Here is a 13,204-nt window from a genome sequence, read left to right on the forward strand (position 1 = left end):
GTGGGGCTGTGTGGCAGAACGCTGGGAGGGATGGAGCCATTTTCTTATAGAATGAAGATCTGATGTTGCTGCTGATAATCTTCTATGGTAATGAAGCCACGCCCACAGCACAAGTGACTCCTGAATATTATTGCAGAGCCCAGTGCACACTGGCGGATCCAGAGAAGGTCTCCGGAGTGCTGATTGATGTGGCCAAGCACCTGGGCAATCTTAAGTACAGAGTGTGGGAGAAGATGCTGGGGACTGTTCAATACAGTGAGTACTGGGGGCAGGGAGCTCCACATTGTCACTGTACAGGGGGAATCTTCAGCATCCTTTCTACAAGCTGATAAAGCCAGTCAGAGTCATATTGGTCCTGTCTGTGTAACGGCCCTGTGCAAGCAGTAAATCTGAAATATGAAGAAATATGTCAAGGAAGGAGTTAAGCTTAGAGTTGTGCAGAGCCAAATAAGCATGTTGTGGCAAGGTTATTCCCAGTGAGAAATTGTAAAAAGGCTTAATATTTCCAGGTGCAGTGTTCAGCACACACTCAGCAATGTCCAGCTGATGGCCAGTAATATTAACAGGAGGAGACCAGGTAGATCAGGAGGCAGTAGACAAATATCTTGTGGTCTCTAGCAAAAGAAACGTTCTTGTCACAATGTTTACTTGTCCCCACACATCTAAGCCTTACTCTTTATTTTCCATATTGCTTGAAATGTTGGTGCGTATTTTACTTGCACTACTACGGCAAAGAAGGAGTTAGGCTTAGATGTGTGGGGCTTACTGGCACTACAGGCTAAGGGTGTTAGGCTCTCCCACCCCTCCACCTGCTTCGCAATGTTCAGCAGAGTAAATTCTCCCCTTAGAATAACCAGCACGGCGAGGTATATCCATATAAGAAATAGGATTTATTTCTACAGAAAGAGTTCAGTATCTACACACAACAAGATGCATAATACTGAACTGAAGAAAACAGGAGTAGTCCCTGCTTTTATAAGCAAAACATTTTAAAAAAAAAGTGGTGTCTAAGATTATTTGTAATCCAACGTTTTAAGTTATTGTTGGTAGAAATAGCAAACAATGTTTGTACTTTGATTTTTTATTCATTAAATGTGCAAATATTAAATACATTCTTCTTTACCTAGCCGAAAACAATGGTGGCCTGATATTTCTGGCCCGTACTGTGTATTTGAGGCTATAATGGTTCAGTATAATGGTTTTGTAAAACTCATTAGTTTGAGTTTATATCATTAGGAGCCCATTGTGTCTGATGGTTTCTCTTTGTGCAGATCAGTGCTGACGTCTCATTCTCTGTCCCTTCAGCTCCTGTGACTCTGGACCCAAACACAGCACATCCCAAACTCCCACTGTCTGAGGATCTGACCAGTGTGAAACTCAGTGGTGAGAGACAGCAGGTTCCTGATAATCCAGAGAGATTTGATGTGTGGCGGTGTGTGCTGGGCTCTGAGGGATTCAGCTCAGGGAGACACTGCTGGGATGTAGAAGTGGGGGGTGAGGCCTGGGTGGTGGGTGTGGCTAAAGAGTCCTTCAGCAGGAAAGGGTCTGTGTATCCAAGCCCAGCAGGAGGAGTGTGGGGTATAGGGCTGCGCAGTGGGAAATACAGAGCCCTAACATCCCCACCTACAGACCTCACTGTGCAGAGGGAACTCCAGAGGGTCAGAGTGCAGCTGGACTGGGACAGGGGGGAGGTGTCATTCTCTGACCCCAGTGACAACACTCCTCTCTACACTTTTAAACACTCCTTCACTGAGAGAGTGTTTCCGTTCTTCTGGCCTGGTTCTCTGCAGATCCGTCCACTGAAGGTGTCTGTAAGAGTGGAATAGTGCTGTGGTTTGTGGGCAAGGATCAGGTGAACAGGCTGCTTCTTTCACTGTGATTAATGAGATAAAAATATCTATTACGATGTTTTCTTTAATTATTTAAATGATATTATATTTATATATTTAATGATCCATGTTTGCAGCAGTTCATGATGAATGTCCCTTTGTAACCTCATGATGTCAATGTTGGAACTGGTTTGTGTGTAATCAGTTGAATTGTAATAAATGCACCAGTGGAATCACTCCAGAGTGCTGCTCTTTTCCTGACCCGTCACCTGTGTGTCTCCCAGGTGTGTGATGAGGTAAGTCTCTCTCTCCAGTGCAGTATGAACACAGACAGAGACAAATTCTCCCCTCATATGCTGGGTTTGGGATCAGTTCAAACTGAATTCAGCAGATCAAGTGAGAGAAGTGGATAAGCCCACTGCCCCCTGGATGTTGCTGTGAACTGAGAGTGAAGGAAATGTCTGTGGTCATACTCACTCTGTCCACAAGAGGGCGACTGAAGCTGTGCTGAGGTGTTGGTTGAAGTCCTGACTCTACCAGGTGTGTGGAGTGAGAGAGCACTGGGGCTCCTGTCTCACCTGCTATTCTCAGCAGTGGGGTGGTTTGTGGTTTTGTGTGATTTTGTGGATTGCTTGTGGTTAGAGGATCAGTTATAGAATAATATCACATGTTAGTGTGTGAGTGTGTGTGTTTGTGTTTGTGTGTGTGTGTGAGAGAGAGCGAGTATGTGTGTGTGTACTCTGTCCTTCAGACTGTGACAGGTTTGTGAAACCCATCGACTACCAGAAGAGCTTCAGCTCACCACAGTACCCTGAGTACAGAGGAGAGACTGAGTCTCAGAGCACTGCAGGGTGATCAGAGCTTTTCACTGCTTACCTGCATCATGGACCAGCACTGCATGGTTACTCATATGGTTCATATCATAGAGAAGAAAGAGCAAAAATCCATCTTGTAACATAATTTGCTATTTAATATTATCATCATATAATGACAGTTCTTTGTATCAGTATATGAGAAAAAGCAAGAGGTCTGCACGGGCATGAAACTGAAGCCTGGACCCGGCCTGTACCCAGGACTTTGAGACCCAACCCGATCAAGCCCGACTGGTACCGTCAAATCAGAAACCCAAACCTGCCCTGAAAACAAAATCGCTCATAGATGCAGTTTTGCAATGCTTTGCTTGGCTGCTGTGCACTTGAGTTTTAGTAATAATTAATATGCAGCAAAAGGCTTATTTTATTTCCATATGGGTTCGTAAACAGTAGCTGCACAGCTTATCAAAGCATGGCAGCCTATCAGCAGAGCAGTATGATAGGCTCATTAACCACTTGTCTTTCCCGTTATTAGTTATCAGGCACTGTGCACATCCTGTTTCCTGTCAGCCAGCTTGCCAGGCCCATTTGCTGAGCATATCTGACTGGTTCCTTAGCTGTCCGGTCGCTAACGCTACACTCGGTTAAAACGGCGAAATCGAAACTGTTTAAAGTGTGCGTCTATATTTTTTGGATTTCAGAAATATAAATAAGTTCACCACAAAGACTGCACTGATGCAAATTTAAATTTTTCTAGGCAATTATTAGCTAGCATGGAAGCCGGTGTGACGAGATAGAAATTTGGGTCCGAAGGGGGATTTAAACCTTTACCTCATTAGGCTAAAGGTCCCATAGGCTAACACGCTACCCAGTGCCCTGTGAGCTACTAGTGAAATAGCCACTGGGGTGGCAAAGTTTTTTTATACGTGCACTTCTATATATGTCCATTTTGCTTTTGTATCTGATGTTTTTATTGGCTGGCGTAGCTAAATGTCCAATGAGGATTCTTTGTGACTCTGTAGCATTTTTGATGATGTAATTGGCAGGAAAAAGAAGAAGGAAAACGCACAAAATCCCCTAAGTTTGGGGCTTTATTGTGTGGACGTGTGAAGATGTTTGTGAATTCTGCCTGTTGAAATGAGGTCAGAAGGTACAGAAATGAATGTTTTTAAGAGCTGAGAGTCTGTGGTCATCGTGGTTATTTCTGTAGGGAACCCTGAAAAGTTCCAAACTCTTGGTGCTGTATGGGGCATGCCGCCCTGCCAAGGCGTAACTTGGCGGATGGAATACCTGTCATCCCAGTGTGTCTTATAAAGTTTATTCTTTTCCCTCAAGCTATCCTGTAAGGCTTCCACTGGGGTGACTGCTTTTTAACTGACTTTTCCTCACCTTCAGATGAATTTACATTGCGCCTCAATAATAACCCTTTTGAACCTGCCCCACATTTCATTCACAGTATTGCAATCGAGAAGTTGCACCCAGTCTATACTACTTAAATTTGCTCCCATCTTGTTAGAGTTGGCATGCCTAAAATGAAAAGTTCCAGACTCAGAGGAGGGCCTCTTACTTTGCCCAAATACATTAAAACAAACTGCAATGATCACTTGTTCCTGGTGGCTCCATTACCTCTACAGAGGCATTACACAGCCCCAAATCCAGAACTGATTTCCCTCTTGTAGGCTGACTGACATATTGTGCCAAAATGGTCATTTACAACATTTAGACATTTTTCCTCATTCTTCCTTCTTTACTTTATCCTTGTCCTGTCTCCAATTCCCAGGTAATTTAGGAGTAACTGAAATCACCTGTAGATGTCTGAAGGTGTGTGTTGTGCAGATCCTTTAGTCTACATGACACAAACATTCTGAATCTATTCTGAACCACAGCTCAGTCAAAGACAAAAAGTTCAAGAGGCGTTCACCCTCTGTCCAGCACAGCAGCAAACGTTTCAGGCACGTGCTTTCATTAGTGCTGTAAGGACCTACTCTAAAGCACAGCGCTCTCCTTTAGCTTCATCAGTGCTGTAAGGACCTACTCTAAAGCACAGCTCTCTCCTTTAGCTTCATCAGTGCTGTAAGGACCTACTCTAAAGCACAGCCCTCTCCTTCAGCTTCATCAGTGCTGTAAGGACCTACTCTAAAGCACAGCCCTCTCCTTCAGCTTCATCAGTGCTGTAAGGACCTACTCTAAAGCACAGCCCTCTCCTTTAGCTTCATCAGTGCTGTAATGACCTACTCTAAAGCACAGCCCTCTCCTTTAGCTTCATCAGTGAGGATATTATAAAGAGGAAAGGACAGTGGAGCTGAACTCTGAATCGGTGCTGGTATCATGTTTGTAGGAGAGGGTGTGTGCTTGAGATTAACCGGGGAAATGAGATTCCATTTGGATTAACACACACGAGAGAGAATTGACAGAACCTGAAGAACAGGGCTGGTGTAGAACTGCTGGCAGATCAGCCAATCAAACTTCAGTGGCACAGTGCTGCCCCCTGCAGGAAGTGCTGTCCCTGGTAATCAGATGTGTCTAACAGGAAGAGCCGTTTCTCACAGGCAGATGCTTTAGTTACATCAGGGACCTTTTAATACGATTTCAATCTATATTTTTCAAAAATACAGGTTTTTATGATAACATGGACAAAGAAAAAATACCAAGATGAAGAGAGATTTGAGTCTAATTTTAAAGACAGTCCTTAGCTGCAGTTTGTTGTGACAGCAGTAAGTAAAAGTGAAACAAAACTACAGATTTAGCAGAAGTAAGTGAAGAGCTCAGAACAGATAGACAGAATGGCGTCTGGATCTTCTGTCCTGGAAGAGGAGCTCTCCTGTCCTGTGTGCTCTGAAATCTTCAGGGATCCTGTTCTCCTGAGTTGCAGTCACAGCTTCTGTAAGGCCTGTCTGCAGCAGTACTGGGAACAGAAGGGATCTCGGGAGTGCCCAGTTTGCAGGAGAAGATCTTCCAAGGCTGAACCTCCCCTTAATCTGTCTCTGAGGAATACCTGTGAGGTGTTCTTAAAGGAGAGAAGTCAGAGAGCTAAAGCAGGATCTGAAGTGCTCTGCAGTCTGCACAGTGAGAAACTCAAACTCTTCTGTTTGGTGGATCAAATACCCGTCTGTGTTATCTGCCAAACTTCAAAAAAACATGAAAACCACAAAATGCGACCAGTTCAAGAGGCTGCAGAAGAGTATAAGGTAATTGTCAGATAACATATTTCATATTTTACCTAATTTTTATGGCTTAATCATAGTATCAAATTGTGTATGCTTTATCCTTTTCTTTTGTAAATTAATTGGGATTAAAAATGATTGCGATTTAATAAAAGAACTGCATAAAGTGACCTTAGTTCTCAGGCATGGCTGCAGTTTGAGCTCCATAGTATGTGTCACATGACTGACAGAGAAAGGCAAGAGGGCGGGGCAAAGCCAGCATCAGACGTCAATCACTGGTGGAACTTTTTTTCCACTGGGAGTTAACTGATTTTTACATGGGTCTAGATGGCAGTGTTATATTTGAAGTTCTAAAATATCAATTATGGATGCCATGTACTATCTATTTCTAGAAGGCTGCTCTGTGTTAATCAATTTCTGGACATTTCTGTGTCTGTCTCAGAGCGTTTCTCTGGTTCCCTCCAAATGGCCTCACAGGTCAGATGCTCTTTAGAGCTTGCATGTTTATGAAAGCCTTTGTTATATTCAACAGCATGCTTCCAGTTGCAGTATCCCTTCACTTTAAATGTTGAATCAGTTTTGAAACACAATTATCTGAATTTCCCACAAGGGAAACAGAAACTGCATCTGCTTTTACTGTGTATTCCAGTCAGTCTCTCCTGTGCCACCAGTCACTTACAAAAGAGCATTTTCCCACTAAAAATGAGGCTTAGAAACTTGTCCTCTTTCACCTGGTCAGGTTTTTCTCCACTAAAATCCTCTGGTGGAGTTTGCAGTGGAGGGTCTGGTCCAAATGTAGTGCTGCTGGAACCTGATGTGCTCCTGCTAGCTAGTGAAGCTAGAGGGGAGCTGATGTCATTAGCTGAATTAGCTGGATCGAGTAGCATAGCAAGACCAGCAGTGTCACTGACTTCATTTGAGGTTGTAGATGCAGACGCTGTAGCTTTGGCACGTATCGGTGGTTCTGAGTGTGAATGAGTAGATCCAGTAAATTCTCAATTATGTCCTGTTGTGGATGAGGCAGATAGAGCTTTGAGCCATTTTCTAACATCCATTTTGTAAAGTAAATGCTGCCAATGCTCAAATTAACCCTTAAACTGACGAGGCCTGTAAAATGTGAGTAGGGGAGGGGGTTGCCATTTTACAGGATTTCATGTATTTTTAATCACTGAATTGCAACACGTGTTTGATTAATTGTCAATTAATTATTTTTCATTGCCTTTAAAGAAATTAATTTCTGGATTAATTCCAATTATATACTTTTAATGCACAGTGTTCCCTGGGGTAATGCATTTTGTTCTTTTTACACCCTGTAATGAGATGAATAACAATAAACACAACTTTAACTTAATATTTTGACTTTAGTAAAGTGACTGTAGTTAAAATGATAGCTACAGTCCTGGCACAGATTATGGACAGACTGTATTTATAAACAGATTTTGATATAAAACATATATTTTGCAACAAGTTCACTTTTTGGCATAATAAATGTTGTGTGTGTCATGGTTCTGTGTTTTCCTGTCTGTGTTTCCCTTGTTGGGCCGCCAGATGGCGGCACTTCTGTTTTGTGTCCTGCTCCCCCCTGTTAATTGTATTATTGTTTGTCTCGTTATTCCATCATTGTTCCCACCTGTGTCTTGTTATCCCCTCCTTCTGGTTTGATTGTTTTTTGAGTTCACCTGTGTCTTGTTACCCCCTGTCTATTTAAGTTCTTTGTCCCCTTGACTCGGGTGCTGGTTCCTTGTGTTTTGTTCCTGACTTGTGTTTGTTCCCGACTTGCGTTTGTTCAGACCATATGTACCTGCCTGTGTTTTTGACCTGCTTGTGTTTGTTTGATCTTCATGTATCTGCCTGCCTGTGCTTTGACCTGCTTGTGTGTGTGACTGAGTTTCCGCCTGTGTGTTCTGCCTGTTAGTTCCTGCCTGGTTTCTGTCCTACCGGTGTTCTGCTCTGTGTGTGTTTTGAATTTTGAGTTTTCTGTTTTGTGTTTTTGGTAGTGCCCTGCGTGGCCTTTTGGTTTCCTATTTTTTTTGTCCCCTGTCATGTAAGTAAAATCTTTGTTAATTTCCCTTTTTGAGTTTGTGTTTTTTTTTTCTTCTATCTCCGTTTGGGTCCCCCCTACCCGTACCGTGACAGTGTGTAATAAATGTAATATTAACATGGAACAAAAATGAAGAAATGATTAGCATTTGTGTCAAACAAATCATCATTACACCTCCCTTTATGTATGATTTAATGTCTGCATAATTGAGCATTATAATTGTTCTTAGTTGGAAATTTTATAACCAGCTCAAACACATTTTGTTGTCCAGTATTGTTCTACATAAAATTATTACATTCATTTTACATTTTCATTACAGGCATCTTATCCAGAGCAACGTACAACAAAGTGCATAACCGTAACCAGGGACAAGTGTGTTGAAAACCCTAGAGCGAAGTACAGTTCCAAGTGAAGGGAACAACCGCATAGTTTAACTTGGACCCTGTAGGTTAAACTGTTGAACACAAACAAAAGCAGCAACAAAGCAGTCTATGCAAATAATACAGGCAATAATAAAACAAGTAGGCATGAGGCATTTATACAGTGAAATCTATCTTTTTTTAAAATCACTTTTTAGTTTCTGCTCTTGTGCTGTCTGTGTAGGCAGTGAAGTTTACTGTCAGTCTGTGTTCTCAGTAAAGTATGGACTCTGTCATTTCTTTCCAGGAGAAACTCAGGACTGCACTGGCTCCACTGCAAGAGAAGCTTGAAGCCTTTAATGCAGTGAAACTAGTCTGTGATCAAACAGCACAGCATATCAAGGTACTGTACTGAGGCCTTTAAATCACAGTGTTGAAAATGCAGCGCTGGATTGTGCTGAAATGATGGTGAATAATGTTTATTCCAGAGCCAGGCCCAGCACACAAAGAGACAGATAAAGATGGAGTTTGAGAAACTTCAGCAGTTCCTAAAAGATGAAGAGGCAGCCAGAATCACTGCACTGAGGGAGGAAGAGGAACAGAAGAGTCAGATGATGAAGGAGAAGATTGAGAAGATGACAGAAGAGATATCATCCCTTTCAGAACAAATCAGAGCCATAGAACAGGAGCTGGTAGCTGAAGACGTCTCATTCCTGCAGGTAAGTCGTGTCATAATCACACACAAAACATATTTATCAATTTACTCAAATGGGAATATATTACATTGATACAGTCAGTTTTTATAATCTGAGTATTGGTTATAGTAATATAAATCAACTCTTATTCACTTATTTCAGAGCTACAAAGATGTGGAGAAACGGTATGTAAACTCCAGCCTTTCTCTCTATTCAATCTTTTAATCTCCTCTTCCTTTCTCTCTTCAGTTTAAATGGGAATGATAATTTACAAGTACTGCAGCATTTCAGTAAAGATGAGTAAAATGGGACCAGATGGAAAAAATAAAAAACAAATGTTACATTCATGCCTAAATGTGTTATGAGATTAGATTACACAATGATTACATTTAAATTATATTAATCACAATGATTAACAACATAATTATAACATCATTATAATCATCATACGATAATAGGTAATCAGTGATAGATTAAAAATTGCCCCACTCCTGTGTGTGTGTGTGTCCCTCAGTGGGGTCGGGCTGCTTCATATATGGAGCATCGCGTAGTTCTGGCAGGCCACGAGAGTCAAGCGCTCCGGCTCAGCTGAGTGATGTTCACCTATCACAGTACATTCACATAACAGGGCGGTCTACTTAAACAGCCTCCCTCTACTCATTCGGCTGCTCGTCCTGCATGCAAGCTTGCTGCACGTTGCTTTGTAAATCCCCTCCACCACACCAGCTCCATCCCTATGTATTACGAATTTGCATTGCTGCTGGATCTGTTCTGTGTGTACCCCTCTAGGGGGGTTTGGCTGCTGGCCTCCCGGCCTTATCCACGCGGGCTGAGTGGTTGGCGGGAGAGCTCCAGAACAGAGCCATACCGCCAAACATACCTGTATTGCCTTTATTGTCAATAAAGTTCTACTTTGATGACAGTGGGCCTGACAGAACTGGCAGCCAGTGGGGCTGTGTGGCAGAACGCTGGGAGGGATGGAGCCATTTTCTTATAGAATGAAGATCTGATGTTGCCGCTGATAATCTTCTATGGTAATGAAGCCACACCCACAGCACAAGTGACTCCTGAATATTATTGCAGAGCCCAGTGCACACTGGCGGATCCAGAGAAGGTCTCAGGAGCATTGATTGATGTGGCCAAGCACCTGGGCAATCTGAAGTACAGAGTGTGGGAGAAGATGCTGGGGACTGGTCAATACAGTGAGTACTGGGGGCAGGGAGCTCCACATTGTCACTGTACAGGGGGATTCTTCAGCATCCTTTCCACAAGCTGATTAAGCCAGTCAGAGTCATACTGGTCCTGTCTGTGTAGGAGCCCTGGAGTGAAGAGACTGAGCACCAGTCCTTAATCTCACTGATGCTCATAATAAAATACTGATTTAAGAGTGATAACATACTTTAGGGGACAGGGAGCCCATTGTGTCTGATTTCACTTTGTGCAGATCAGTGCTGACGTCTCATTCTCTGTCCCTTCAGCTCCTGTGACTCTGGACCCAAACACAGCACATCCCAAACTCTCACTGTCTGAGGATCTGACCAGTGTGAGACGCAGTGGTGAGAGACAGCAGCTTCCTCATAATCCAGAGAGATTTGATAGGGAGGTGTGTGTGCTGGGCTCTGAGGGATTCAGCTCAGGGAGACACTGCTGGGATGTAGCAGTGGGGGATGGAGGTTACTGGGTGGTGGGTGTGGCTAAAGAGTCCATCAGCAGGAAAGAGGCTGTGGATCCGAGCCCAGCAGGAGGAGTGTGGAGTATATGGCAGCTCAGTGGGAAATGCACAGCCCTGACCTCCCCAGCTACACCCCTCACTGTGCAGAGGAAACTCCAGAGGGTCAGAGTGCAGCTGGACTGGGACAGTGGGGAGGTGTCATTCTCTGACCCCAGTGACAACACTCCTCTCTACACTTTTAAACACTCCTTCACTGAGAGAGTGTTTCCATTCTTCAATCCTGTTTCTCTGCAGATCTGTCCTCTGAAGGTGTCTGTAAGAGTGGAATAGTGGAATAGTGCTGTGGTTTGTTGGCAAGGATCAGGTGAACAGACTGCTTCTTTAACTGTGACAAGATTAATGAGTATATTTGCAGATAATATCTTTTACAATATTTTATTGATCAATTTCTGCAGCAGTTCATGATGAATGTAACTTTGAAACCTCATGATGTTGCAGTACAAATCAGGTTAGAAAAACTGCTTTCCATCACATCTGAGCAGGATTCATTAAAATATTTGCTGGTCAATCAGCATCAACAAAATATTATTTTATTTGAAACGTTCTGTAGTGTTTCCATGAGAAGTGTCTAATTTCTTTTCACATAACTTCCTGATGTTATCACTGAGTAATAACTGTGCTATACGGTGGTAGTGTAAGTATGTGGGTTTGTGTGTAATCAGTTGAGGTGTAATAAATATATCAGTGCAATCACTCCAGAGTGCTGCTCTTTTTCTGACCCGTCACCAGTCTGTCTCCCAGGTGTGTGATGAGGTAAGTCTCTCTCTCCAGTGCAGTATGAACACAGACAGAGGCAAACACGCCACTCATACGCTGGGTTTGGGTTCAGTTCAAACTCACATGAGCTGATCTGATATACTGATTAGCTAACTACCCTGCAAGTGCTCTGAGAGTGAGTTTGTCATTTTCACCTGAGCCTAAAACCGGACCAGTACCCGAGGGTTTGGGTCGGTTCGCATCCTAATTTTGCCTTTTTCTATTGGGCTGGTTGGGGTTTTGCTCTTTGTAGCTGGGCCTTTATATTTTGAGCACAGAGCGCTGTGTGAGCTGGATGGCAGTTGTAGGCCAGCGAGTCTAAGCTGAGCTCTGTGAGTGACAGAATGGACGCCTCAGAGCCGGGGAGAAAGAAGTTATAGTCAGGGGAGAATGAAGTGAGGCAGCAGCCATCGAATGGAGAATCCCAGGTCTGGATGAACTTTTACACGGCTTTTAATGGAGCTGCAGACGAAAGCGTGGGGTTCGTAAAATGCGAATTCTGTGATGCCCTGCTTAAGTATGGGAGCCGTGAAACAGGAGCATCAGCGTTATGACAGTATAATGCACAAGCCTGCCGCTGTGCACCATCAACTGATCTGATCCAGACATCAATCACACCTTTTCTGAACAGAACTTCAGCGATACCCCAAACCACGGCGTGTCTACTGTACTGATGCACTTATTAAAAGTCAGGGTCAAACCAGGTTCAGCTTCCAAAACGCTGCAACACGCGGGCTCTGGTCAGACTCAGGCTGAATAGAATGTGGGCTCATGTAGGGTCAGGCTGAAGTTTTTGGGCCCGTTTCAAGCTCTAGTCTGAGAGTGATGGAAATGACTGTGGTCATACTCACTCTGTCCACAAGAGGGCGCCTGAGGCTGTGCTGAGGTGTTGAGTTAAGCCCTGGCTCTACCAGGTCTGCATTCAATCACTCCTTTTTCCGTCCTTACCACCTTTCCTAGTATGGAAGACCAAACCGGTCAAAAATACACTAATTTGACGTCTGGAATCACGTCATTGTCAGAGTGTTGTCAATAGGCACATTCCAATCGTGTGTCTTTACCTCCTTGAACAGCCAATTACAGTTTACTTATTAATTTGATTATATTGGCAAATGTTTCTCCCTATAATTGTAGATTCCTAAAAGCCATACCTTTGTTTATGGTTTTTGAGAAAGAATTGTCATTGCATTTACAATCATTGACGCTTATAAGATAATTAAAGCAGAAAGATTAAAGTGTATATTAGTCCTCAAGAAATTCACAATGACTAAATTAAGAAGAACAATCGTGTAAAAGATTATACGCATACAGTTCATTTTGTTGGTTGATAGGCACATAGGCATAGTATTGTCTCTGGACACCCTAGTACACAGCTTTGATTTTAAGAACGAAATCTCAGTGGTGTTGATACAATATTGACATTCAGGATTAGCTAGTTTTAGCTGAACTGGAGAAAGTGTGTTTGTGAATGGGCGTGGGGGTGATTATTGCTTTTCGTTTTTAAATAGTTAGTGAAGAACAAATGCTGATTGAATCCTGGCTATATCCTGTAATGAACAGTACTGTAACATTGGAAAGGAGAATTGTTCAAATTTCTGTTAGCTTTGTTTCCTCTACAGCAACCAGCGGTGTTTCCTTGAATTTCCGCATCTCCCTCTCAGGGGTGTCACGCTGGCATGTGACCATTTTGGTGCCAAAACTCGAGAGGGAGCGGTCTCGGTGTTAGCCGAATTAGCCTTCGGTTGGGAGGGGTGTGGCATTCAGTACACCCCAGAAGCAGATTGGTCTCGGCTGCGCTGGCTGGTAGAGAGAGCAC

At 43.2% G+C, this 13,204-nt stretch overlaps 2 protein-coding genes across 2 annotated transcripts; both read left to right on the forward strand.

The window, feature by feature from the left end:
- The first annotated feature begins 62 nt into the window (after positions 1 to 62).
- On the forward strand, positions 63 to 2,065 carry LOC135257904 (zinc-binding protein A33-like). Its single transcript, XM_064341117.1, has 2 exons — positions 63 to 255; positions 1,261 to 2,065. The coding sequence occupies exons 1-2, from the start codon at positions 63 to 65 to the stop codon at positions 1,824 to 1,826; spliced, it is 759 nt and encodes a 252-aa protein (XP_064197187.1). The 3' UTR covers positions 1,827 to 2,065.
- A 3,111-nt stretch (positions 2,066 to 5,176) lies between these two features.
- On the forward strand, positions 5,177 to 10,916 carry LOC135258177 (E3 ubiquitin-protein ligase TRIM35-like). The gene is made up of 6 exons (XM_064341471.1): positions 5,177 to 5,829; positions 8,513 to 8,608; positions 8,694 to 8,924; positions 9,063 to 9,085; positions 9,984 to 10,102; positions 10,379 to 10,916. The coding sequence occupies exons 1-6, from the start codon at positions 5,425 to 5,427 to the stop codon at positions 10,900 to 10,902; spliced, it is 1,398 nt and encodes a 465-aa protein (XP_064197541.1). The 5' UTR covers positions 5,177 to 5,424; the 3' UTR covers positions 10,903 to 10,916.
- The last annotated feature ends 2,288 nt before the right edge of the window (positions 10,917 to 13,204 follow it).

Source organism: Anguilla rostrata, chromosome 6 (assembly GCF_018555375.3).
Source record: "Anguilla rostrata isolate EN2019 chromosome 6, ASM1855537v3, whole genome shotgun sequence".
Taxonomy (NCBI): Eukaryota; Metazoa; Chordata; class Actinopteri; order Anguilliformes; family Anguillidae; genus Anguilla; species Anguilla rostrata.